Below are 25,639 nucleotides of genomic sequence, written 5' to 3' on the forward strand. Positions count from 1 at the left end.
AAAAATTTGCAGTCCTATTGACTTCTTTGATTGTTCCCAATTAATTTGGATTTATGGTTAATGTGTAAAAAATCGTTGATGGAATTACGGCGGTTCCGATCGTGAATAGGATAATCGACTTACCCCAACACTCTAGAGTGCGACATTCCTGGCTCGGCTTTTTGGAGTAGAAGATACAAACGAAAATAGAAAATTGATCTATATGTCGTTCCTAAAACTTATGCTTCAATTCTGCAAACACTACTAAGTTTTTTCAGCTTGCAACACGTTAAGCTGCGTAACTTATTTCTGCTACTATTTTACTCGGTATAGGATTGCTGATTGAGTTCTTTATTTCTTTATTTATATATGATCTTTTCGCCAACGTGTTTAAACTAGGGGAGTTTAATTGCTAAATCGGCTAAAAAACTACAATGTAAAAACTTGGCCTATATATTTTTATCCAAACATAAGATTTTTTAAATACAGAATTGATATCTGAGCAGTCATTTAGTAAAAAGATGTCAGTAAAAGCTTTCTAATCCATTGGTCGGAACTTTTTAAGACTTTGATGTTTACCAAATAATGAACACAGTTAACACTCCCTCACTATATTTTGCATCGTTATACAGTATACCAACGTTTACTATCGTTTACTATAGCACATATCGAAGTAGACAGCTGCACACTATTGATATTATAGCTATCGGCGCGTAGCTTTGACATTGACTTTTAGAATCTGCCATCCGATTGATACTTGAATCAGCAAATTAGAAGGGCTGTTCTTTTATTGTTTTAGAATCATCGGCTTGTACTATTACTAATTGAATTAGTTCTTATGTTACGCACATATCTCATTCTGTGGTCTTCATAACGACTTCTTGTAATTGGTGTTGGATATTGTCCAATTATTGTTATCTCCAAAAAGCTTTCTTATATTCTGTTTTTCAAGTTCTTTATATCTTTTTATTCTTTTTCCTACGTATTGTTAAGAGTGAATAAAATGCCATGTCCTCTTATGTGCCCAACACCCTGTCCGTATATCACAACTTGTTAATTTTAGAGGCATCGTTTCGGAAAACATACCTACAGCTTCAAGTTCGTCGTCAAAAGTATATGGCTTTCTATGTCTCACTATTGGTGTGGAACTTTTACTTTGGCTATCGCGTCTTTTATCGCATCTCAAAATACTCGTTGATTGATTTGACTTACAAACTTTGTCTTTTATGCGGAATTGTTACACTTTTGCTCTTTTATTTTTCTGGATTGTATCGGACTACAATAGTATATCCATCACGTTATGTTCAACAAGTCAACAAAGCGATGAGGTTTTTTAACATTCGCCTTGTTATAACTCCTGTCCCGTGGTTCCAGGTGAGAAAGCCTTTGGATTGTGGTGTCCATCTTATATTATCAAGCAAACGATTTGACATATTGGTGATCGAAGGTTGGGAAGCTTTTCGTTCTTCATATTTTGCTTCAATACATAGAAAAAACAATAGCATACAGAGTAACGAGTCCTCTGAATCTCCTTCTTCTAAACAGAACTAGATTTACTTATACCCTTATCCTATTTATAAAGGATGCGATCGTTTATTTCCTTTTCAACGTTGTTAATGCTTTTCATGTTTATACTGTTCTAGTATTTGTCATTTTTCATAACGTAAATTTTGATTAAAATTTTCAGCTATTTTTTTTTTTGCTATCCGTTGTTGCTGGCGCCTTTCGCTATATTATTGATCAGTTATTGTCGTTATACTTTTATTACATACTTACCCGATTTGAATTTATTAGGATACTTTTAAGGACATTTCCTTTTATGTTGGGATATGAGATTGCTTTACAGACCCACTGAAATAGGATTTATCGTTGGATAATTAAAAAAAGGATGTTGATGATTCATTACACATCTTGATCATTTACTTGCCTCATCTTAATTGGAAGGGTTTAAATAAAGGCTTAATTGAAAGTTGCTGTCACTTAACTTCCTTATCTTGTTCTGTCAACTTAAACTATTATCTTTCATTCCCGACTTATAATCTTTCTTTTCTTTCTACATCACCTTTTTTTTTAAAAAATGGGTAAAAAGCGTTTTCGCATGTACATAAGCAAAACTTCTTCTCTTCTTATGTAGAGACTTCCTTTTTTTTTAATTTTCAACTTACTCATGCGGACTATACCGGACGTTCATTAGCTCTCTTGACGAGTTAGGTTTTCAAATAATTTAATATAAATGTAATCACTCCACCGTTAAAATTAACTATTTATAAGTGGTGCTAAAATATAAAAAAGTGCATATAGCTAACACGTTTACTCACTGTTGTGCTGACAATTTAATCAATGAAATAATTGGAGACAAGTGAACTCTTTCGAAACTCTCATAATCGTCAGAGTTTGACTTAAAATACATTGTATATTAGTAGTCTAAATACGAGTAATATTATGCAAACCTTCCTATTCCTTATCTAATGTCGACTACTCAGTTAAATTTTATCCCAGCCAATTGCCCTAGCTAAGACATTTGTTATTATTTTGGTATTATGTTTATTCTTTTTGAACTTTCTGGCTAATTGTTAAAGATTTTACCTTATGTGATCTATATTTTCTTACTGGCTCAACCATGCGTAACGCTCCAACAACCAGCACTTTGCTCCATCACAATGCCGTTGTTCTTAGAAGAACATGCTGAGGTAATTTTATTTTTAAGATGCCGAATTAACGCTTTTAGTATTTGAAAAGATATTTAGAACAGGCGTTGGAGCCAATGTATGTAATTTTTTTTGAGTTGCCAATTTGCGTGATTTTTTTTTTTACACGCTAAAAAATTGTTTATCAATATGCTAACGAAATGACTAGTTCTGATGCTGATGCAAGTGTTTTATCAGATTATGCTATGGCATTGTTAAGGCACGATTCTTCTGAAGAAGAAGTTCGCCAGTTATGCTACTCACAACTAGAAGATTTTTTGCGACAGGAGACAATTCCTTTTGTTGATAAAATTTTTGATGTTTTACGTGAAAAATCTTACTTGGAGGGTGCTTCAAATATGCCGTCAACCGGTATGGTGACTGAAGAAGTTTCAAGGTATTCGCCAACTTCATCAATGATCCCTGCCACCAACAGCATGGAAACCAATTTTAATAATTCTTTACCTGCTGTAGGAAAAACAAACACTTTTCCCTCTCAGGTGCCTAATATGTTTGGACCTCCGTTGTACCATCCAGCAGCCACAGCACCTTCTGAATTCATGCCCAGTATTCCTGGGTTTGGAAACTTACCAAATCCTGCAATGCCTCCCATACCATTCTTACCATTTAATCCTGCGGCGCAGCCTCCTTTCCCTCCCCCATTTAAGATGCGAGGTAAAAGAGGATTTGGCATGCGCCATGAGCATAATAGTGAACTTCGTAGGCATTCTCCTGGTAATCGAAGATTTAATCCATACAAAGCGTATCCCCAACCCCATCTGGGACATCGCTTCTCTCGTAACGCTGGCAATGATCCAACAAGTACTGCTTTAGAAGTGCGAAACATTCCGGAAGAGCATTTTAATGAGGAGAACATTAGGTCCTTTTTTTCAAAGTTCGGTGTATTGGAGAAAGTCGAATTAAATCCGACACATCATTCTTGTGTGTTAGAATTCACTTCCCATGAGGCTGCCAACAATGCTTGGTCCTCGCCTGAGCCCATATTTAACAATCGCTTTATTAAAATATTTTGGTATAATCCGTCAAAGGGATTTCACAATCGACCAAAGAAGTTTGCATCCCATAAATCTCCCACTACTTCCGATTCGTCGAATGTAGAGAGTTCTGAAGATGTCGATCCTGCTTCTTTGTTACAAAACGAAGAGTTTCATAAACTGATTGAAGAAAGGCAAAGGCAGCACGAAGAACGTTTAAAACGCATAAATGCTAATAAAAAGGCACTAGAAGAACTTAACCAAAAAAAGCGCGAGCTTGCACAGCAACAATTAAAAGAACAAGAGTTACTGATGCAAAAAATTAAGGAAACTGACCGTTCAGGAAACAAAAGACTCATGTTGTTAGAAACTCAGCATTCTCTTTTGAAGGCTGAGGCTGATTGCTTAGGGTTACCTGTGAGCAACGTTTCTGAAAGCCCAGCGGCATCTAATGGTTCTCATCATCCTTACGCTTCAGGACTTCCCCAGCGAGGTACCAACACATTTTTCCGTGGCAGAGGTCGCGGACGAGGTGATATGTTTGCGTCAATGTCCATCGATAATCGTCCAACTAAGCTTCGTGTAATAAATGTTTCTCCTGAAAAAAATGAAGCTTTGTTGCAATACTTATTCACTGTTGGAGGATATGAGGAAATTACTGAACCTTCAACTACTGAACGTCTTATCAGTTTTCAGAATAGAAATTCCGCTGAAAAGGTATGTAGCTGATTCTTTCTCTGACAGAAAAAATTTCAAGTTAACAAATTTTAGTTTTTTGGTGGAGTTCGGAACGTTGAAAAACTTCAAGAATTGGAGTTGGCGTGGGTGCCAAAAACAGCTGTTACAACTAATACTACATCCATGGAGACTGGCGAATCTAATACAAGCGACAACATGAACATAGAGGTAGAAGAAGGAAGATGGCGCTAGTTTATTTACTTTTACAAAAGTTTTTCAGAGAATGAATTAATGGGCTGCATTGTATGCGGCTGTCATAAAATATAAGCAACTAATTGATTAATCTTATAGAGTGCAATAAGCATTTCAAAAATGGAGATTTCATATTGAAATATTTGTAACTAACATTTCGATCAATTCGGTTTTTTGATACAAAAGAGTTAATGCTTCCGAATTACAACTCAAATCGTTACACAATTCATTAAAAGTGGTAACAAAAATCGGCTAGGAGAGAAAACTCATGATAAGGAAAGAAACATAAATTCAGTGTTCATAGCAAGAAGTAAACAAAATGGGCATGTTACTTCAGTTTAGAAATAATGGCATCGGTATATTGAACATTGTTTGACTTGCCGCCCAAATCCTTGGTGCGAGCATCGGGATTGTTTGCAAGGGTATCAAAGATAGCTAATGGTAATTAGTAAACAGACAAAATCTTAATTTAGTAAAACACATACCTGATTCGATGCGTTTGGCATAATCATTTAAATTCATGTGCTTCAACATCATTACAGAAGATAACAGTAAAGCAGTAGGGTTGGCTAAACCTTTTCCAGCAATATCAGGGGCAGTACCATGAACAGCTTCAAAGATGGAAGCTTGGTTGCCAATGTTTCCGGAAGGAGTCAAACCAAGACCGCCAATTAAACCAGCGCACATATCAGAAACAATATCACCGTATAAATTGGGCATAACCATAACTGTGTTGTTATAAGGGACAGGATCGGTGACAATCTTCAAGCAGGCGTTATCCAAGATTTCCTCCCTAAGCTCGATATCAGGATATTCAGGTGCAAGCTCCTTGGCGCATTCCAAAAATAAACCGTCAGCCATGCGCATAATGGTAGCCTTGTGGACTACGGTGATGTTGTTCTTGCCAGTTTGGCGAGCATATTGGAATGCATAACGAATAACACGCTCAGATGCTGCGCGAGTAATTAATTTAATCGATTGAACAACGCCTGGTATAACTTCATGCTCGATGCCTGAGTATTCACCCTCAGTGTTCTCACGAATCAAAACGGTATTAACGTTATCATAAGGTGTTTTGTATCCCGTAATAGATACACAGGGACGAACATTGGCAAACAAGCCGAAAGTACGACGCAAAGTAAGGTTCATAGAAACATGACCCTTCCCAATTGGGGTTGCCAATGGACCTTTCAAAGCCACTTTATTTTTCCTAACAGATTCCTTAGCATCATCAGGAATAGTAGTAGTACCTAAACGAATTAGTAAACGTGATTTTCGTGCGCGATAATCTCGAGGAGACATGGAAGGACTTGACAAGCAGGAACAAGCATTGCTGACAAAAACGTATAAAAGAAAGGCCAAACTGCATACAAATCCAACCATCTTCTCTTATACTTGACATACCATTTTTCAAAATAGGATATACTTTTACACGTTCCCATTCGATAGGGACCTACAATACAAGTCGTTAATGACTAAATGACGGATGACTCGACAAACCTTTGCAGCCTTAAATATACGTTCTACAGACTGAGCAATTTCTGGACCAATGCCATCGCCAGCAATCATCGTTACTGTGTAGTTCCCGTTGGCATTCTTTACTCCTTCATATGTCCCAGCGGCAGCCTTCGTTGAAGAAAATCTCTGCTAAAAATAACTCTGTTAATATAATCGATCAAATAATCATGAAAAGACGAGTAAGGCTGCTTAAACCAGCGATTTATCGCTTAGGAGCCAATTCACAACTTACAAAAGAGTAACAGGCGCTTCTTGAAAACGTCCGTAAAGAACCTGCAGTACGTAAAGTAGAAAGCATTGACATTGTTTTTTTATAACTAATGTAGCATGTATGGAGAGTGCAAGATGTCGGACCGTGATATAAACAAAGGATTCCGAGAGTCGTCGCATCATCCTTAATTTGACTTTACCGAATTTTGTGGAGATAGAACGTGGAGTTAAGCAAGGGTAATTGAGTGGAGTTTAACCATTTAGAAAGCCCCTCGAAGCGGAATGAGGAATTGTTATTACATAGCGCTCTTTTTTACTGCATTGTCTATTATTGCGTTATATAGTTTTTAACGATAATTTCAGTAGTACATAATTATTAATGTTGTTTAAAAAACACATCTATTTGGTTCTTGAGGTATATTCAGTAACTAAAGATGTAATTGTCTAAATTGAGAGGATAATTCGACGAATTGGTTTTGCTTGAATTAAAAAAATTGTAATTTTGTAGCTTCACACTGGTGTTATTGATATCTTGACTTTTGTATTGTTCTCAACTGGAAAATTAGTGTTGTCATATACTAGGTGTGCTTTTTTAATTTTTCGGATTATGCTTTATTTTCTCAATTACTCTTCCAAATATATTCATTCATTCAACAAAAAGATGTTTTGCTATTTGTCTTAAATAGTGTAGCATTTTAGAATACGTAGTTCCTATTTCAAACTATCTCAACCATACACTCACTAAAAACAATAACGATTATTGTGTGTTAAAGGCATTTAAAGATTTTTTAGGAATAGTTAAAAAAGCATAGTGACATGTAACGAAGCGTACTGTTTGCCCGCACAGTCGAAGTTGCCGCTTAGAATTAAGCTTCGGTTAATAAAAACTAGCAAGTTATCCTAACGAACTGTGGGAAAAGCTTATTCAGGAAAACTTCGTGGATCCCGTTAAAATACGTTATGATAACTAATAGCGAACTGTCTTGTTGCTGTGTTTTGCAATATTACTTTTAAATAGTATAAGACAGTATGTTAAGTTAGGTTTTCAGAGTGCATACTCTATTCGTTAATTCGTGCTTTCAACTCTTTATCTTTCAAGAGTGCAAGAATCTCTTGCAAATTCGAGCTTGGTCTTGCAACTGTTTATTCTAATCCTCCAGCGTCTTGCTGGTGGTTTCGCATGTCTGAACATAATTACCAGTCTGATAGGGAAGTGGCAGAGGATCCTTTTCTTAATTATGAAGCCTCTGCTAATCAATTATCCTCAAATTCGCGCGAATCTACTCCAAGAGGTTCACCATGGCGCGCTGGTATGAGATCCGCATCTTTAATGACAGAACCTTTAGAAGATTCCATGTATAGCGATAATAATTATTTAGACAATGGGGTCTCTTTTACAAAAGATGAAAATCCTCTTTACTCGCCGTCTTGGCCGAGTTTGGCGGATGCAAACGTGAATTCAATGAAGTCTAATAATGCTATACAGGAGCATAAAGCAGCGAAATTTGTTTCTGAAAAGTCTTTGGAAAAAGTATCGACTGCAGATAATAACCTTGTGCTTCAGGAGCTTGAAAATCTCCGAGAACGCTTAAATCAAGTAGAGCTTCAACTCAGTGAGCGACCCTCTTCCTACTTAGGCTATCATAACAATCTTAGTCCATATCGTTCTCCTAACAGTTACCCTTCTCTTTTACCCTCTACTCATTCACCTCACTCACCGGCGCCGCTAAGCACGATGCAAACGGCTCTTATGCGGCTTCGCACTTATCATCCTTCGCCCATCATTTTAAAGCCCGTAGAGCAAGCTGTAAACCATGCAATCACCTTGGTAAACACCTCTCCATCGAGTGTGGTGGATGCGTTATGCCGAAGCCTTGCCGAATTGTGTCTTGGCTTGGTGCAAGAAGCGATCGATGCATCTATTTTGAGTCAACAGGAAAGCTCAAACTCTTTAGATCTTGTCCGTCATACACCACCATTGAATTATACCAGTTCTGTTGATTCTTCACCACAACGTATGGCCTCTGATAGTTATGGTAGGCCTTCTCTGCATTTAAATGACCCCTTTCCATCAGTTGATCTTCAATCAAATGAACTTTCTCATCATAATGTTAGAACAACTCTCTTTTCTGATGATTCCCGATTTCATTCAAAAATTCATACACATTCTACTCCTCCTTCTCAAATGTATAGTGCTGCATCTCATTTCCGGTACCGTAGCGATCCATCAACCCGTCATGTCTCGAATTCTACAAACAAATCGAGCTTGCATCCATCACCAACGTCTTTGCGAGTTGCTCATCCTATTATCCCCCAGAGGGCGTCTCCAGCATCACAGTCTTTTCCTTCTCTTCAAGACACTCCTTCCCCCTAGTTCGGCCTATTACAAGTTTAATTTTGAATCAATTTTTCTTTGTGTTTATCAAGTAAATCAGGTTCTTCTCATACATGTAAGTTCATACAAACATTGATTGAGGAGTGCTATCATTTAATTTGTCGTCCCTCTCGTACAAGTTTTTATTTTTTTTATATCGCTCATTTCTTTAAGAAGTTGCTAATCCTACTAGGACGTCTATTTTAATGTTATTGGATCTGGCTGCATCTCTATTTGCTGCATTGCTTGCTCAAACTTTATAGTATGAGAACGTCTTAAAATTTGAGGTTTTGTTCATCTTCTCATCAATGCTATTTTTTTAAAATTGATAATTCAGTGCAGATCTTTTCATTATTTAACCATATACGATAATTTAGATTTGGGAAGTGGATGTCTTCTTCGCAAGACGAAATGGTACATTGTGTTTAATTAGCTTTATTTCGCACCTGATTTATAAAATGAATCAGATAATTTAACTCGTTACTGTATTTACTTTTAGTATCTTTCTATATTCAAGTTTACCAACTTGTTAAAATGCGTTACCTCTGTCACCTGTAGAAAAGCATCAAATGCTGTAGCTTGGTAGGAGCTCACAATACTTCCATACATCTTTTCAGTCTATCATCAATTATTAGAACACTGAAAATTTGTATTCTCCAGTTATCTTCTTGCAAGTTAAATATTATAGAGGAAGCTAAGTTGAAATGGTTATTGGTGCCATGAATGTTTGAAGGTAACTCACAAAATGAATTCTGAATCAGCGAAAGAAAATGCAGAAGAGCAAATTGAAACGAAAGGACGTGCATTGAAGTCCTCAACAAATATAGAACGAAAAGAGTCTTCCTTACAACCGCTTCGATCAAAACTTCCTTTGAGAATGTCTCAAAAACTACCTCCCTTAAAAATTTACACCTCCCAACTTCCCCTGGTTTCCCACAAAAATATGTTGGAAAACGAAGAGGAAGCTAGTCATTCACAATTGTTTACTCCGTGTCCTGTCCCTCCATCTTTCCCGAAAGCATCTAAACCCAATTCTAATCAGCCGTACCCCAATGGCCCTGTTTGTATCTATCCCCCAAATATTTACTTATATGCCAAACCTACTATGCCCATTATTCAATCTTTTGATGTTGTTATAAACGTGGCGAAGGAAGTTTTGCATCCATTTCGCACTGATGGCCGTCATTATAGAGATTCTAAACATAACCTGGACATTCAAGTATTTGATCACATCGAATATGTTCACATTCATTGGGATCATGATACACAGTTTGCTTTGGAACTTGATAAGCTTGTTTCTTTTGTAGCTTACAATGCCATGCAACTTAACAAAAAGGTTTTAATTAATTGTCAAATGGGCATTTCTCGCTCTGCTTGTTTGATGATCGCGTTTATAATGAAGACATTAAACCTAAATGTTTCTGATGCTTATGAGTACGTTAAAGAACGATCTCCATGGATAGGTCCCAACATGTCTTTGATTTTTCAGCTTTCAGAATATCAACAAATTATTCGTAAAAATTCTAGTCAAGGTCCCTATCAATCGTCATCCTTGAAACAATCCAAAAGGAAATCTGAAGGTAATTTGCTTTTCCCTGAAAAGCCTCATAGTGCACAACTGCCTCTTGTTAGCCCGTCCACGTCTGAGTCAAGTATGTTCACAAATCTTCGAAGAACTCGAAGTAGCGGCAGTATAAGTAATGATGCTTCTTGACAATGCCAATTATTTATAAATACATAAAAAAAGGGAAATTTTGTCTATTCAAGTTCCGTTGTAAGTTGGTTTTTATACTCTTCCTTATGGGTCTTAATTCTAAGCTTATCAGCTGCTTTTAAAAAATATCCACTTTATTATGAAGACTTACGGGTCGCTCGTCAGTTATTCATATCATTCGTCATGGACTTTTTTACAGTTTGCATTGCTCGCTTCCAATGTATAGTTATAATTCTTGTTTAATACTTAGCTTGCAGATGTTTTATCGTTCTATGTTGCGAATTTGTATTTACCTCAGTTTTTTACTTCTAGTCTTTGGTTCTGGGTCGGTTTGTTTACCAATGAAAAAAACTAGAGTTTTCATGTCATTTGTCATTGTTATTGAGTGAAATTTGTGCGTCGTGTTATTTTCTAATTCATTATTCTATTTTTATGCTATTTCCTTGTTATTATTACTAAACTTAATATGAGGTTGTGAATATTTATTCAACATCATCAGTATCTATTCTTATTCCCAGTTAAAATGATGTCCCTTCTTATCAGCAACACGGTGTCTTTAGTTGATATAAAGCATTCCTTCAATCGTTAGAAATTTGTAAATTTCCGAGTTTACGATTCGTACTAACTTGAGCATTCATGAATTTACAATTAAAGTTGGAAATGGTTAAATTATAAGTACATTACATTATTGCTCATAGAATGGACGTGTGAAAAAAAATGTTAACCCAAGCTTTAAAATCATTGCTAATAGCAAATAAAGCTAGTATTGAAACTACTGCAAAGCTAAGATTTAAGAAATACAATAAATTTTTATTGTGTATGAACAAAAGACTGAATCTAAGCAGCAAAGCTAGAAAGCAAAGTTTGTAAAGCAACAGAGTCCTCACCATAGTCCTAAAAAATAAGTTAGCATGCATAGAAGAAACAATTTTCGAAAAAATGATCACATACAGTTACAGCAACACAAGAGCAGCCAACAACCTTACGGGCATTTCCATCACGGTCAAGAACGCACAAACCAGCCCATTCACCTAAGATCTTAGGATCAGCTACTTTAACCAAAGGGGTTTGGGATTCAGCACAAAGGGCTTCAACAAGCTTAACATAAGCTTCTTGATCACAGCTCTCGCATAGAACACAAAGGTGGGCTTGGCGACGGTCAAGGGCTTTGGAAGCTTCACGGATACCGCGAGCAAGTCCATCATGGACAAGTGCACGCTTTAGAACCTCTTTCAAAGAATCCTCAACGGACAATGGGGAAGAACCAGTTTCCTCTTCTACAACTTCGACGGTCTCAATGACCTCTTCAGCCTGGGGCACATGATCTCCTTCTGTTGACATTTTTAAATAATAATAAGATGCTTTTTAATCAAGACGTCCTCGATTATATGCTCCAGTTTTGTCATTAAACTCTCGCTGCTTCTTTTGCATTACTGTCAAAAAGACAGTCTCAACCCTACCCTTTACAAGATAACAACGAGGTTGATCATTGCAGTGTAATTGTATAGTGCATTTTAAATTCGTACGGTATTTCGATAAATAAATAGAGGCTGGACGTTTGCGATTGCGTCGTCAACTGAAATTGTAATAGATTTAGAACTTCAAAAATCTATTTTGCATGAAACGCATAGGGCCTCAGAATCACCTGGGTCAAGTTTTCTGGTGGTTGTGGTGACGGAAGTTGAACTTACCATTTCCCTACATCCTTATTACTTTATGCGACAATGCAGAAACTGAGTTTTCGTCAGGTAAGAAAAATAATTTGCTGCGATGCCTGATTTGTTTGTTCTCTGGCAATACTTGCTTATGACTTTGAATGGACGACACGTCGATTCGGCAAAGCGCTATTTAAACGTTTTCAACTTTTAACGATTCAAATCTGTTATACTAACGTGTAAATTTACAGGGTTTAGCTCAAATTCTTAACCTTCTTCTCGTTCTTTCAAGCGCGTATATGGGTTACAAAACCCTCTCGTTTGTGACCGATTGCGAGAGCCCAGTAGTCGTAGTTTTGTCAGAATCTATGGAACCTTCTTTCCAACGAGGGGATCTTTTATTTTTAGATAATCGAAATCCCTCTTTTGACGAAGCAAAAGTCCCTTCTGTATTTGAAAAAATTATATATGGATCACCTGTAGGCATTGGTGACATTGTTGTATACTCACTTCCTGACCGCCCTATACCCATTGTTCACCGAGTGGTAAAGCTATATGAATCTGAGTACGTTTTATTTATTTCACTTTTATTTGCCCAATACGCTAGACTACTAACTTGAATCAGAAACCAGACCCATTTAATCACAAAGGGTGACAATAATAAGATTGATGATGTTGCTATGTTTCCAAAATCTATAAACTACTTGGATAGAGAAAATCATATACTTGGTGTCGTCCGTGGATACTTTCCATATTTGGGTATGATAACAATTTGGCTGACAGACTATCCCATACTGAAATACATCATGCTTGGAGGATTAGGACTGCTTACCTTGATTCAAAAAGAAGAGCAGTAATTTACTATGCCTTTTAATGTCTAACCTTAACTCATGAGAGATGTATTGCAGTGTGGGTTATCAAATTAAAACCATGCTTACGAAACCGATTTTTACCGAGTTTATAAGTTTCAAAAGAGAGAAAAAAGAAAAAGGGAATTTATATAATGAGATTCCTTTTGCTTGTTGCTCATGAATGCAACAATGAACGTTGATTACTCTTGCTTCTCTTCATGTTTACCTTAGTGATAGCAAACTGATGAATAGTTGGCGAAACTATGTTTAAGCTCTCATCAGCTTAGCATTAATAATTCTTTTACGTTAAATGTATGATTTCTCAATTTAATGTCATTTTTGATTTCATTAGGAAAAAATAGATGACATTTACTACTGGTGAAATTATTTATTTTTCAATTCTTTTTATTATTTTGCATTTTTGCAATGTAAAAATATTATAATATTACACAAAAGGATATAACTATGAAGCTACACAAAGCATTTTATGTTCATCGCTTCTACGGCGCAGGTAATCAGACGAATTTTAAAAGTGTAATTGGTGATTTAAAAAGTTTATGTTATGAAAAGAAAGTTAAGTACAATAAGAAAGCATTAAGCATGTGGATGTAATTATTGGATGTGTTAGTTTACTCTCTGCATAAGTGCTCGGTGGTTTTATAAACTAGTGAGAAGAATGATTTCCGAGTACTACTTGAAGTTAAGAAAATAATTAATACAATCTCTTTTGAAACTAACCAGTCCATAATAGTATTCAAAGAATCTGGAAAGTACAGAATTTTTGGGAGCCTGACACTGATGCGTTATAGTAAACACGGTAATGTAAATTTGTTAAATATTTAGTTTAACGTAATGGATTGAGGGTTACCATAAATAGAATTCATAAGAAAAAATGGAGGAAGGGTGTCTTTATGATGTCCGCTAGCATTAAAGAGCATTTTTTTATTCAAGGATCGTATTCATATAACTGGAAGGCTATGTTAAGCATTTTTTTAATGCCTTTGTATGATTATTGTTACCTGATTTATGTTTACGTTATCTATGCGTGGTGTCACTAATTTGCAGTATATGTTCATGTGAGACGCACATTCGATAATTTACCATTAACGTGCAAGTTACATTTATTGAAAGTAGGTAATTTGCATTCTAATGGGTGGTCTCGTTGTTTTACTTGTCGGCCTTTTGACGGCCTTAATGAGTGTAGTTTCTTACTATGTCTCGCCCAAGGGAAATAATACTAGGTAAGAAGTTTGCTACTGATTGGAGTGAATCATCTATATATCGAGGTATAGCAATTATGTTCCCATTTAAAGTCTTGTGTTATGATCAGTAGCTTGTTTTTACTTCGTTTCATTTTCGTTTAGAGATATGGAAAAGTATATGTGATTGTCTTTCTTGCAACCAATCAAGGTAGCGCTGTTTAGGCCTTGTCTTCAGCTGCACATGGACAATCTGGAATTGGGATCAGTTGCTTGTATTATATTTTCATACTCCTTCCTTTAACAAAAGTTTTATTAACTCTCAATTAGTACTTGGCAGATGTCATTAATTCTTACTTTTTCTTGTTGCTATTTATTATGGTTAGTGCATTTGTGGTGTTCTTATGCATCCATATTGTTTTTCTTTTTTACTAACATCGTTCTTAGGGCAATTACTTATTTAGCACAGTTGCATCCATTAGAGGCTCCATCTCGAGTTCTTGAGTAATGAAGTTTAGTATAATCATAGTGATTTTTAATGTTTGTACATTCTTCCTCTTTTATTTTACTTATCGTTTAGACTGCAAGCTTTCCAATTAGAATCTACTTTTGAACCTTTTCCTCTTCCTATTTTTTGATACTATTCGTTTCTGATCGTCGGGCTCAACTTTCTAGTCTCTAAAATCCTATTGGTGTTTGTCGATTATTATTACAAATCAAACACGTTTGAGTATTTCTTATTTTTATAATCCATATCTTTAAACGTTTCTTATTTTAATATATATATGGAGTCAGTTAAGTCATGGCTGGAACCTGGCGTTATTTAAAGGTCGGTTCACGTGGATTTCAACATTGCATTTAATCTTTGCGAAAGGATATACCTTCATTATTTCTTTTCTTTGATTTTACTAGATTTATTGGTCTCCCCGTCTTTTGGTTGTCGCTTTTTCTTTTACTCGGATGTGTGTATGAAAGGCGACGTATATTTACGTTATCAAAAGCCTTGCTACAAATATACTGAATCATATAGAAATACAATAAAAAATTGAAATAATAGACACAACAGGATATTCAAAAGTTTTTTTGGTGCCAAAAACTCTAAGATGTTGTAAGTTTAGTTTAATATTTGGACTGAAGTTCATGATAGTAGTGGCGCTCCTAATACGCAATTTTAGTTGACTAAAAAAAATATTTGAGATAGAGAAAGTCTGAATTGTTATTAAAGGTCTACTGGCTTCATAAACACAAGTTCGCGACTATTCAACATTGTTCCACTATAGCACATAGACATTTGCACACACTGATAGTTAAGAAATACATTTTACAGTGTGATTTTGAACGGATTGGTTTCTTGAAAAGATAGGAAGACTGAAAAAATAAAGATTCGTATATAAAAAAAGCGAAAAACTTACACTAGTGATGTTGAATGCGATATAATTTTCTGTTATGAAGAAAAAAGGGTTGAACTTACCAAATTTACGCATTTACTAGATTTTTCGTGTATTATACCTTTTTAAAATGAAACAAGAATATATTCCGCTAGACGAATTCCCAAACAAGTCTAATGAAGGGATGCTGAATGATGAAGGTACCTCTTCTTCTGGCTTATCGACAAGAACGCGTAGCTTAGAGCTTTTTGACAATATGGAAGAAAGTGGCTCCTTTCCAAAAGTGGAAAGGAAAATACAATCGCTTTTGGATGAGCTGGCTGAAGTGTTGTTTCAATCTAAACAGCCCAACGACTTGACCAGGATTCGAAAAGCCATCGCTGAGCAGTTGCAGTTATGGTGTCAAGCTTGTCAAGAAAACGCTGATTTATATAGGAGCCAGCAAAGGAAATTGAAGAGCCGTTGGGACTCGCAGACAGACATTTTATCCCAAATTGAATCGACCAAAGCAAGTCTGGCAGAGGTGCACAAAGCGGAAGAAATATCGAATCTAAAGACAAGCATTACACATTTAGATGAGGAAATTCAAATTTTGCAGGAAAAGTTGGCGATTGTAACGAACCAACGAAACACCCTTGTAAAACGACTCCAGACTTATGATAATCTAGAAAAGAAAAAGGCACTCAGTATGGAAGATCGCCTTTTAACTCTGCAGGAGCAGTATGATGCACATGCTAATGTATCTTCCCTTGAAAAACGGATGGAAGTATTGAAGAAAAGAGAAGATCTTTTGCGACTAATGGTCGGGCAAGCACTTCCAGGAATGCAATTCTTCCAACGTTTGATCCATCAAATCCAAGCTGTCGAAACAAAACTAATCTCAATACTGGGGCCTACTTCTTTATCAGAAGCTGCTTTGCCTCCATTAACTGACGTTCAGCGCACTAGTGTATTATCACTCTTGACCTCGACTCTTCACTCTTTGGAGTCGGCGAGACAGATTGCTGACTCCAATACATGGAAGCCAATCATTGTTTGTTTAGAGCTCGAAATTGTATATTTTGAGAATATGCTTACTGCGATAACCTCGACTCCCGTTTCTTCCTAATAATTTAATTTTCATTCCGTATACTATCAATACAACCTTCTAATATTAAAATATGGTCATTCAATGGCACAATGCATTCCTTGGCGTGTTGACCGACAGCCTTACTACTTTTACCCTGCACGGCTTCAAGATACCTGTTAATTGTGGAGAAATATATATTTCATACATGATTTTACCTCCAGATTTTCAGCCTCATCTAGCACCACATCGTTAAAATCGTATATAATATTTATTTCAGCTGTATTTTCGGCATGATATTTATTTAATAACACCAACTTTGATCATCTTTGATTTGTCTTCTCAAACTCTCTTCTACACAACAAATGACAAAATGTTAAAGTAATGCGAGTCGAGTTCATTAGTGATTCAATTCAAATATGCTATTGAATGCCTATTTCCATACTTAAACTGTCAATCTCCTACCCAAATCAAACACTGTCATAATAAACATCCCTGAATCTAAAGCTACCTTAATAATCTTTGTTTTGTCTTGTTCAACCATCAACCTACTACAAACGAAACAGTTTTCAAAAAGTAACACCATTTTAGTTTTCAAACAATTCTACGCTAATACCACGTACATTCACTTTCGGTTCACATAACCGATTCTGTCAAACATCCTCAGAATGTCGTTTTCCATTTCGAACCCATTCTTTCAGTTTTCCATTTCCATTCAATACGACACAGTCGTATGAAGATGGATTCTAGCTTATTTGCAAAATGTCACGGAACCAAGAAATCCGATTTTGAACAAACGACATTGCGGCTCCTTGTTCGTCGCAATCCTCCGTTTGAGTGAAATTCATCGAAATCACTTCTAAAGCTACGCTGTCTTATTTTTGCCGCACTCGGACTTTGACATCACTCTTAAAAATCATCGAGCAATAGAATTGTTGATCAAACGGCTTGCCACGCACTTTGTCTGCTGGTGGTATGAGACGCTAGTGAAGTTAACTATTACAGCAAACATCGTTCACCTACATATATATTGAATTGAAAGCCCGCGTTGCCGATGGGCAAAACGAATGAAACAAGAATCTTCCAATAGCGAAATTTAGACATCATATCGCAAATATTACTTTTAACTGCGTAGTTTAAAATTCAGGATCGAGCTTATCTGCAAAAGAAAAGAAAGGGAGATCATTGTTCTACGCTTATTATCATAGCATTCCCCGATTGCTACTGACCTTATCAAAACTATTCTTGCAAATCCCATTCTCTTTTCGCTTCGTTTTTGTCCATACAGTGGAGTTTGGGAATTTTTAAAATCTTTTCGTTTTTTTTACGGCTTACAAGATTTAAAATTTCTCATTCATACACTTGATTACTTATTTTATTGTTTCGTTTTTGTGTGTGTATTTTGTTTCTACTTGTCGTTACTCCTGTCATTTTCGTTTGATTAATTAAAAAAAAAGATATAAAGGCTAATCTTTTCTTATCTCTGAATTGGAAAGGATTTCTGCAAACTATTCAAGCCACCGTCTGCAATTATTATCGTTATCTTGCCATTGGTGTGTCAGTAAAGTGAAGCAGATTGTCAAAATATTTGATTTACTAAATATATTATAACTGTTTCAGGTAAATTATCTTATTGCTTGAGTAGTCAAATTAAGGATACTGAGATTTCTATATAGGAATTCCTTCATATATCCATCTGATAGCCATTGCGCAATTGATTTGTAATTCCTTGCAAACAGACATTGTTGTATGTTTGTATAACTGAAAACAGATCTTTGTCGCTATATAGTGTTCTCCATTTATCCTACAAAAAAGGCTTACAAGTGTCAGTACTTGATTGACTTTTCGAGTTTTATTTGGCCTTGATAATTAGTATTTCGCGGCTCGTTTAGAACTTTGCTTGTGTTGCCCAAAAGTTATTATAAACTTTCATTTGTTATTTAAATTCGTTTATTCTTCCAATTAAAGCTTGTCCAGTTTACAAAGCAAAGCCTGTTAAACACTATCGAGATTCAAAAGTATACCTAGTGTTCAACCGCTTTTTCTTTGTGTTTGTTATAAATTTCTGTATCTTGTGCTTTTGTTTACATTCTTGTCGGTTTCTACCTTTCATCATGACTCCAGTTTCCTCCGATTATCGGCCTAATCACATTTTCCTACCCAAATTTCGTCCTGATAAAATTACTTCTGAATGTAATACGCCCCAGCAACAGAATGTTATTGCTGAAGGTTTATACAATGTTAGCGAACCATTTCCCATTCGCAATACAGATGAAGAACGTTATCTAGATACCAAAGAGATTCACCATACATGGGATAATACGATTAAAAATGTTGTTCGAAGTATCGTTTCCATTAAAGGCTCCGCATTACGCTCTTTTGATACTGAAAGCGCCGGTAGTTTTTGCGCAACTGGCTTTGTCGTGAATAAAACACTTGGTCTTATCTTATCCAACAGACACGTTGTTTCTCCAGGACCCATTTCAGCTCGTGCCTCTTTCATAAACTATGAAGAAATTGATATTTATCCCATCTACAGAGATCCTGTTCATGACTTTGGCTTCTTTCGTTATGATCCATCTTCCATTCGATTCCACGATGTCACTGAAATTTCACTTTCCCCTGAATCAGCCAAGGTAGGTATAGATATTCGAATTATTGGTAACGATGCTGGTGAAAAATTGTCTATTTTAAGCTCCACTTTGGCTCGTCTTGATCGTCCAGCTCCAAACTACGGAATTGACAACTACAACGATTTTAATACATTTTATTATCAGGCAGCTAGTGGAACTAGTGGAGGCAGCTCTGGCAGTCCTGTTCTTGACATCTCTGGTGCCGCCGTTGCTTTAAACTCGGGAGGATCCAACAGCAGTGCCTCTTCTTTTTATCTTCCTCTGGACCGGGTTGTTCGAGCTTTGCGATGTATTGAGAACAATACTCCTATTACTCGTGGTACTCTTCTTACCGAGTTTTTACATTGGTCATACGACGAACTCAGTCGCATTGGCCTTCCAAGGGAATTTGAATACGATTGTAGAACCCGTGTTCCTAGTAGTACTGGTCTTTTGGTTGTTTCGCGAGTTCTCAGAAATTCTGAAGTCTCTAAGGCTTTGGAACCTGGCGATATATTAATTGCTTTCAAAACAGACTCTCATAAGTCTACATACATTGTTGATTTTGTCTCTTTATTCGAAGTTTTAGATGAAATGGTCGGTAAAACGATTGAGCTGCATGTTTATCGTCCTAAACGTGGTTTTTTAACGTTTCAACTGACTGTACAAGACTTGCATAACGTAACGCCTTCACGCTTCTTGGAAGTCGGAGGCGCGGTGCTTCACGATTTGTCTTATCAGCTTGCTCGTTCATACCAATTTTCTTTAAATTCTGGTACATATGTGGCTTCTTCTGGTATGCTCAATTGGTCCTCTGGAACCCGCGATTTTTTAGTTACCAGACTTGCCAATAAACCCACTCCAACTTTGGATGCTTTCATTGATGTTTTGGTCCAGTTGACGGATAATGCCAGAGTGCCTATGCACTTTAGAGTCCTTGGTAAATATGAAGAAGAATTCACGATAGTGACAGTTGATAGACACTTTTTCCTGGCTAGCATCTTTTCAAGGAATGATGAAAAAGGGACATGGGACAGACAAAGTCTCCCTCCTCCTCAGCCGTCTATTTCTCGCCGACCTAGTGTAATTCCGAGACCACAAGAGGGATCCAAAAGTATGGAAGCGATTCAAAATGCATTGGTTCTGGTTCATTGTCGAATGCCATATAGCATCAACGGATTCAGCTCTACTAAGCTATACAGTGGTACCGGAGTAATTGTTTCTGTAGTGCCACCATTAATAGTTGTCGATCGTTCTGTTATACCTGTTGATATTTGCGATATTCGCTTGACCTTCCAGTCGATGAGCGCCATGGGTCATTTAACTTTTTTGGACAATAGAATTGCTGTAGTCTCGTGCGATTACTTGCCCAGTAACTCTGTGCAACTTAACTTCGTCGCTGATTTCCTGCGGACAGGAGATGAATGCACGCTGGCTGCTCTCGACGAAGATTTGCAATTGCTGACAAAGAAAACAACAGTGCGAAGTGTATCTGTTGTTGAAACAGAACGCTCTTCTCCACCTAGATTCCGGTACGTAAATTGCGAAGTCATTTCTTTAATGGATTCCTTAGCTTCTACTGGAGGTTTAGTGTTTCGAGAAGTAGGCGACGATCGCGAAATAGTAGCACTCTGGATATCTGTTGTTCACCAAGATGTTGGTGGAAAAGACTATACCACTAAATATGGTCTTTCAATGTCTTACATTCTTCCCGTTCTCGAAAGGCTTAAGTTACCACCGTCAGCTCGTGCGCAGCATGTGCCAACAACAGCTGGGGTGGAATGGTCACATATCACTTTGGCAGGTGCTTCTACACTTGGATTATCCCAAACCAGATCGTCTGAATTTTATATGAAATCCAGAGAAAACGGTACCATCCCTCGACCTTTATATGTGATTTCTCATTTGCGCCCACTACTTCACAAAACGTCTCTTGGAGTCGGTGATATTCTGTTGGAGGTTAATGGAAAGATGATTACTCGTCTATCGGACCTTCATGAGTTTGAAACCGAGAGTGAAATAAAGGCGGTCATCCTTCGCGATGGAATTGAAATGGAAATAACAATTCCCTTGTATCCCGAATATCCCACTTTTAGTTCTCGTGCAATTTGCTGGATGGGTGCTATCATTCACCCAACGCATTCAAGCGTTTTCGAGCAAGTTGAGCCTGATGTTGATCTTCCTGGACCTGAAGGGGTTTACGTCGGCAGCATATTATATGGCTCGCCAGCTTTGAATATGCTTCGTGCAGCGCATTGGATAGTTGCAGTAGATGGTCACGATATTAACACTTTTGACGATTTCTACCATATGTTGTTAGAGAAGCCTACTGATACTTTTGTTCAGGTTAAGCAAATGAACCGTCGTGGTGCTACTAGTATAGTCAGTGTTCGACCAGATCCCTTATTTTGGCCTACTTGTATCATTGAAAGAGATTCTAATGGTAGATGGTGCACTAAACATTTACAGCGTAAGACCAAAGAAGTTTGTTCTTAAAATTCCTTATGTCCCTTTGTTTGTATCATATCGATTTGCTATTATATGCCTGTTATGTTTCATGAATGTTAACGTATATTAACTGTTCTTCAAGAACTAGTTGAAGAAATGAAATTTTTCTTTTTAAATTTTGTTTTTAGACCAAAACTTACGTAGCTCTGCACTTTTGAAAAGTATATTTATCTATGTTTTATTACTCTAGTAAAGTATTATGAGGATTTATTTTAAGCTGGAGCTGATTATTTGAACTTGGAGCGGTTCACTTGGTTGCTATAATAAATTGAAATGTAGATTCACATACCATTATTTGCAAATTCGGCTTAGGTTATTAGGCGTTAATAAATCATCATTTAATATTTTTTAAGTTAATATTTTTATTTAGGAGGCTTAACTTACTATAAATAACTATATTTGTTTATGAGCATAAAGTTGGTCATGTAAACAAAGGGCTCATTTGTTTATACTTTATGTGATGAGGAATATATTCCAAGCACACAACTCTACACACTTTAATTTTTGCACAATAGCATTGATGCTCAATTATTTTTAAAACCACCTACAGAGGTTATCAGAATTTTGGATAATATGGAGTTATTGACATTTACTTGTTGCCCTTTTGAAGGACAAATGCAACAAAAAAAAAGACGTTTTGATGCTAATCTAGTACAACTACAAGAATCTGAACATAGAAATGACCAAATAAATGAAACAGTGGATGCTGAACTGACTAACGAGTGCTGGAAATTATATATGCGACTAAAACCTTCTAATGAAGAAGTATCCAGGCGTCAACAATTTGTTGACAAGCTGCGCACTATTTTAAGTACCGAAATTAAAGATGCTAAATTGGATCTCTTTGTATTCGGATCCACTGAGAACAATTTGGCTATACAACAGTCGGACGTTGATGTGTGCATTATCACCAATGGTAGCAAATACTTAAACTCAACATGTCAATTGGCTCAATTACTTTACTCTTGTAAGTTATCAGTATGTCTATTTTAATTAAGCTAACCAGGAAACAGATGGCATGAAACAAATTGTCTGCGTTTCAAGAGCACGAGTCCCTATAGTTAAAATTTGGGATCCACAGTTTGACATACACTGTGACTTAAATATTAATAACGACGTGGCAAAGATTAATACTAAGATGCTTCGTCTCTTTGTCTCAATCGACCCGCGAGTACGGCCACTAGGATTAATTATCAAGTATTGGGCAAAGCAAAGGGCCCTATGTGATGCTGCAGGCAGCGGAACAATTACATCTTATACAATTTCTTGTATGCTGGTAAATTTTTTGCAAACGAGAAATCCCCCAATCCTACCTGCAATGCTCGATTTAATGAGTAATGATGATAATAAAATGTTTGTTGATGACATTGTCGGGTTCAAGGAGAAAGCAACTCTCAACAAAACATCTTTAGGGAGACTTTTAATAGATTTTTTTTACTACTATGGATTTTCGTTTAATTATCTGGACTCAGTGGTATCTGTGAGATCGGGAACTGTACTGAACAAACAGGAAAAAGGTTGGGCCATGGAGGTGAACAATTCTTTATGTGTCGAAGAGCCTTTCAATACTGCTCGAAACCTTGCAAATACTGCTGACAATCCTAGCGTCAAAGGACTTCAGAGTGAATTTCAGCGGGCATTTCGACTTATGAGTGAGAATAATGCATGCGAAAGGTTGTGTAAAATATGCGAAGAATATCAATTCCTAGATATTACCAATGAGGCAAATTATGGGAACACGAATACTCCTTTCAATACCGCCTATGAATCATTTGGTTGCAATCATACTGTTTTACCTGAAGCTGCTGCATATCCAAAACCTTATTATCCTCCTCAAATTACCCTATCCGATGGAGGAAATATGAACTTTCTCTACTACATACCGGATGAAAGTAACCATCAAAGCTATGAAAACAAAGCGAACAGAGATTCGGACTTCCAGGGCCAGACCTCGTTGACACAAGGTTCAGCTCCTCCATGGCACTATATTCCATGTCAATCCTGGTTAGTATGGTACCCATCTGAAGATGCATCAAATCCTGCGTCCGGAAATTAATTCAAGCAATGCACCAAGGAAGTAAAAGCAAAATCCGAGAATGTTTCCTAATGGTTAAGACATAACGAACAAGTAATTATGAACAAGAAAAAGAAAAAAAAAATTAAAGAGAAATAGCGTTTAGTATTTAATGGAATTTGAATAATATTTTCGAGCGAAGTGCTAAACGCATAATTAAGAAATAAATAAATAAATTGGAAAAAGATTGCCAAAGTAAAATTAATGAGATAACTTTGCAATATTAATATTTAAGCACAAAATCATAACAACTGTGCCATAAATAGCCAGTCCAGCAGCGAAGGCCCTGGAAATTCGTAACTGTAGAGGGCTGCTATTACCTGGGGAGGCAACTTTATGAGAGAAAAAATAATACAAAGATCCAGGAAGAATAAATGAAATAAAAGTACTACCGGTACTTCCAACAAAAGCTAAGACCATTTCAAGAGAAGACAGCAAAAGAGCCAGAGAGTGAGTAAATAACAATATGCATAATGTTATTACGGCATGATAACCATCACTCATATCATGAGCAGAATAAGAGCGACGTATAGCTTGGTAAACAGAGTTTCTGCATGGATGGCATTGAAGGGGATAACTAAAAAGGACTAGTACAACAATAGCGAGCTTTCCACCAATAATCCAAATACTGGTATTATCGTACATTGCGATAATATTACCTGATGCCAGAGATCCAAATGAAAGATATCCCGTAATAGCCACAAGCAAGTACAAAAGCGTAGAAGAAATAATAGCAGTAAACATAGTAAAATTGACGAACCCTTGAGAGAAATTTCTGACCTCATTTATTACACTGAAAGCATTTTGATGGCAAGTGAAACCGAAAACGAAAACGGGCAAAACAGATAAATAGCCAAAGCCAGACTCAGGAACAAAGTAGCGGATTTCTCCTTTTACAGTATCCCCGATGATAAAATGATACAAAACAATAAACACAAGGTAACAAAGAGCTATAAGGCTGATCACAGACGTATGCCGTAAAGAATCCAACCTCTTAAGAAACGAGAGTGGAGTAAGCACGAAAAGCGCAAAGACAATCCATGTTTGGCGCCTAAGGAACATTGGAGAAGAGAGACCAAGTGATGGAGCAATTTGGGGCATTAAATCGCCTACAATAACCAAATAGCTTACCGCTACACCGAAGCATTTAACAGCAATAGAAGCGTCAAAGACAACAGCCAAAGAGGGAAAGGTGTGCTTGGCAACAGCAGCAAATGAAGCCTTTCCCCTCGGGAGTCGTGCGGCGCATTGGGAAACAAAATATAATCCTAAAAAAGAAGCGAATGCACTAAAGACGATGGTCAAACACCCAAACAACAGACCAGTCTTGGTAAACGCATTTGGTAAGGAAAGAATTCCAGCTCCCAAAATAGTATTGGCAAGGTTGATAACCGAAGAAAAGAACCCAGCTTTTCCAATATGGACGTCTGCTGGTCCAGAAGACAAAGGACTATACCCAGACATAAATTAACCCAAACTAGGAATAGAGAAAAAATCTAGGAAGCTATAAAATTGGTGTTTTTAGGAACCAACTTTACGAATTACAATTAAGTACTAAGCGTATGAGTATGCAAACTGATCGATTTTTTGGAAGAATCGTTCAAGAAAGTTATTTTAAAAGAAAATAAGAACTATGCAATATAAAAAAAATGGTTCTAAACAAATAATAGAACGTGGAATAAAAAACGCCTGAGAAATCGTAGAATAGAAATCAGCAGACAAAAAGAGACCAGCTCGATAAATTAAATTGTAGAATCTATTCAGAAGCCCGATAAATAATAGGAAAAATTATAGTACACGATGTATTAAAGCACCTTCCCAGCTGTACGAGTGGAATGCTCGTTCTTGGTTGTTAAAAGAGATGAAATTACGATATACA

The 25,639-nt window shown here is 36.6% G+C and overlaps 12 protein-coding genes, 12 long non-coding RNA genes and 1 other non-coding gene across 25 annotated transcripts; 12 read left to right on the forward strand and 13 right to left on the reverse strand.

The window, feature by feature from the left end:
* The first annotated feature begins 139 nt into the window (after positions 1-139).
* Positions 140-262, forward strand: SPOM_SPNCRNA.307. The gene has a single exon (NR_150718.1). It is a non-coding gene; the product is annotated as a small non-coding RNA, late meiosis specific (non-coding RNA).
* Positions 263-713: 451 nt separating this feature from the next.
* On the forward strand, positions 714-2,358 carry nem2 (protein phosphatase regulator Nem2). The gene has a single exon (NM_001021107.3). It carries the CDS (start codon positions 988-990, stop codon positions 1,528-1,530), a length of 543 nt encoding a protein of 180 aa, NP_595201.1. The 5' UTR covers positions 714-987; the 3' UTR covers positions 1,531-2,358.
* A 75-nt stretch (positions 2,359-2,433) lies between these two features.
* Positions 2,434-4,289, reverse strand: SPOM_SPNCRNA.4737. The gene has a single exon (NR_194094.1). It is a non-coding gene; the product is annotated as a non-coding RNA (long non-coding RNA).
* Positions 2,614-4,979, forward strand: rmn1 (MTREC (exosome adaptor) complex RNA-binding subunit Rmn1). The gene is made up of 4 exons (NM_001021108.3): positions 2,614-2,669; positions 2,708-2,745; positions 2,836-4,378; positions 4,433-4,979. The coding sequence occupies exons 1-4, from the start codon at positions 2,640-2,642 to the stop codon at positions 4,589-4,591; spliced, it is 1,770 nt and encodes a 589-aa protein (NP_595202.1). The 5' UTR covers positions 2,614-2,639; the 3' UTR covers positions 4,592-4,979.
* Positions 4,632-6,442, reverse strand: idh2 (isocitrate dehydrogenase (NAD+) subunit 2). Its single transcript, NM_001021109.3, has 5 exons — positions 6,342-6,442; positions 6,092-6,238; positions 5,996-6,044; positions 5,077-5,841; positions 4,632-5,026 (listed from the first exon to the last, which is right to left on the reverse strand). Exons 1-5 carry the CDS (start codon positions 6,411-6,413, stop codon positions 4,920-4,922), a joined length of 1,140 nt encoding a protein of 379 aa, NP_595203.2. The 5' UTR covers positions 6,414-6,442; the 3' UTR covers positions 4,632-4,919.
* Positions 5,143-6,251, forward strand: SPOM_SPNCRNA.4738. Its single transcript, NR_194095.1, has one exon. It is a non-coding gene; the product is annotated as a non-coding RNA (long non-coding RNA).
* A 578-nt stretch (positions 6,443-7,020) lies between the features above and the next one.
* Positions 7,021-7,836, reverse strand: SPOM_SPNCRNA.4739. The gene has a single exon (NR_194096.1). It is a non-coding gene; the product is annotated as a non-coding RNA (long non-coding RNA).
* Positions 7,437-9,181, forward strand: mto2 (gamma tubulin complex linker Mto2). The gene is made up of 2 exons (NM_001355846.2): positions 7,437-8,769; positions 8,887-9,181. The coding sequence occupies exon 1, from the start codon at positions 7,500-7,502 to the stop codon at positions 8,691-8,693; it is 1,194 nt and encodes a 397-aa protein (NP_001342930.1). The 5' UTR covers positions 7,437-7,499; the 3' UTR covers positions 8,694-8,769; positions 8,887-9,181.
* Positions 7,939-9,106, reverse strand: SPOM_SPNCRNA.4740. The gene has a single exon (NR_194097.1). It is a non-coding gene; the product is annotated as a non-coding RNA (long non-coding RNA).
* Positions 9,182-9,290: 109 nt separating the features above from the next.
* On the forward strand, positions 9,291-11,988 carry pmp1 (dual-specificity MAP kinase phosphatase Pmp1). Its single transcript, NM_001021111.3, has one exon. It carries the CDS (start codon positions 9,571-9,573, stop codon positions 10,405-10,407), a length of 837 nt encoding a protein of 278 aa, NP_595205.1. The 5' UTR covers positions 9,291-9,570; the 3' UTR covers positions 10,408-11,988.
* On the reverse strand, positions 9,681-10,655 carry SPOM_SPNCRNA.565. Its single transcript, NR_150935.1, has one exon. It is a non-coding gene; the product is annotated as a non-coding RNA (long non-coding RNA).
* Positions 11,147-11,802, reverse strand: rps1202 (40S ribosomal protein eS12). The gene is made up of 2 exons (NM_001021112.3): positions 11,359-11,802; positions 11,147-11,301 (listed from the first exon to the last, which is right to left on the reverse strand). Exons 1-2 carry the CDS (start codon positions 11,746-11,748, stop codon positions 11,245-11,247), a joined length of 447 nt encoding a protein of 148 aa, NP_595206.1. The 5' UTR covers positions 11,749-11,802; the 3' UTR covers positions 11,147-11,244.
* SPOM_SPNCRNA.4741 lies at positions 11,884-12,168 on the reverse strand. Its single transcript, NR_194098.1, has one exon. It is a non-coding gene; the product is annotated as a non-coding RNA (long non-coding RNA).
* On the forward strand, positions 12,108-13,520 carry sec11 (signal peptidase subunit Sec11). Its single transcript, NM_001021113.3, has 3 exons — positions 12,108-12,155; positions 12,314-12,627; positions 12,688-13,520. Exons 1-3 carry the CDS (start codon positions 12,132-12,134, stop codon positions 12,917-12,919), a joined length of 570 nt encoding a protein of 189 aa, NP_595207.1. The 5' UTR covers positions 12,108-12,131; the 3' UTR covers positions 12,920-13,520.
* Positions 13,417-13,888, reverse strand: SPOM_SPNCRNA.4742. Its single transcript, NR_194099.1, has one exon. It is a non-coding gene; the product is annotated as a non-coding RNA (long non-coding RNA).
* Positions 13,889-14,018: 130 nt separating this feature from the next.
* vma9 (V-type ATPase V0 subunit e) lies at positions 14,019-15,199 on the forward strand. Its single transcript, NM_001355855.2, has 4 exons — positions 14,019-14,154; positions 14,443-14,493; positions 14,560-14,652; positions 14,693-15,199. The coding sequence occupies exons 1-3, from the start codon at positions 14,063-14,065 to the stop codon at positions 14,618-14,620; spliced, it is 204 nt and encodes a 67-aa protein (NP_001343007.1). The 5' UTR covers positions 14,019-14,062; the 3' UTR covers positions 14,621-14,652; positions 14,693-15,199.
* SPOM_SPNCRNA.4743 lies at positions 14,036-14,245 on the reverse strand. Its single transcript, NR_194100.1, has one exon. It is a non-coding gene; the product is annotated as a non-coding RNA (long non-coding RNA).
* Positions 15,200-15,215: 16 nt separating the features above from the next.
* Positions 15,216-15,604, reverse strand: SPOM_SPNCRNA.4744. Its single transcript, NR_194101.1, has one exon. It is a non-coding gene; the product is annotated as a non-coding RNA (long non-coding RNA).
* SPOM_SPBC1685.04 (uncharacterized protein) lies at positions 15,422-16,951 on the forward strand. The gene has a single exon (NM_001021115.3). It carries the CDS (start codon positions 15,631-15,633, stop codon positions 16,606-16,608), a length of 978 nt encoding a protein of 325 aa, NP_595208.1. The 5' UTR covers positions 15,422-15,630; the 3' UTR covers positions 16,609-16,951.
* On the reverse strand, positions 16,719-17,855 carry SPOM_SPNCRNA.1364. The gene has a single exon (NR_150240.1). It is a non-coding gene; the product is annotated as a non-coding RNA (long non-coding RNA).
* On the forward strand, positions 17,109-21,814 carry htr11 (serine protease). The gene has a single exon (NM_001021116.3). It carries the CDS (start codon positions 18,681-18,683, stop codon positions 21,672-21,674), a length of 2,994 nt encoding a protein of 997 aa, NP_595209.1. The 5' UTR covers positions 17,109-18,680; the 3' UTR covers positions 21,675-21,814.
* Positions 18,241-21,761, reverse strand: SPOM_SPNCRNA.4745. The gene has a single exon (NR_194102.1). It is a non-coding gene; the product is annotated as a non-coding RNA (long non-coding RNA).
* Positions 21,815-22,170: 356 nt separating the features above from the next.
* Positions 22,171-23,847, forward strand: cid11 (poly(A) polymerase Cid11). Its single transcript, NM_001021117.3, has 2 exons — positions 22,171-22,653; positions 22,700-23,847. Exons 1-2 carry the CDS (start codon positions 22,260-22,262, stop codon positions 23,740-23,742), a joined length of 1,437 nt encoding a protein of 478 aa, NP_595210.1. The 5' UTR covers positions 22,171-22,259; the 3' UTR covers positions 23,743-23,847.
* avt5 (vacuolar amino acid transmembrane transporter Avt5) lies at positions 22,249-25,607 on the reverse strand. Its single transcript, NM_001021118.3, has one exon. The coding sequence runs from the start codon at positions 25,222-25,224 to the stop codon at positions 23,962-23,964; it is 1,263 nt and encodes a 420-aa protein (NP_595211.1). The 5' UTR covers positions 25,225-25,607; the 3' UTR covers positions 22,249-23,961.
* On the forward strand, positions 24,277-25,624 carry SPOM_SPNCRNA.4746. Its single transcript, NR_194103.1, has one exon. It is a non-coding gene; the product is annotated as a non-coding RNA (long non-coding RNA).
* The last annotated feature ends 15 nt before the right edge of the window (positions 25,625-25,639 follow it).

Source organism: Schizosaccharomyces pombe, assembly GCF_000002945.2.
Source record: "Schizosaccharomyces pombe strain 972h- genome assembly, chromosome: II".
In the NCBI taxonomy this organism is placed as follows: domain Eukaryota; kingdom Fungi; phylum Ascomycota; class Schizosaccharomycetes; order Schizosaccharomycetales; family Schizosaccharomycetaceae; genus Schizosaccharomyces; species Schizosaccharomyces pombe.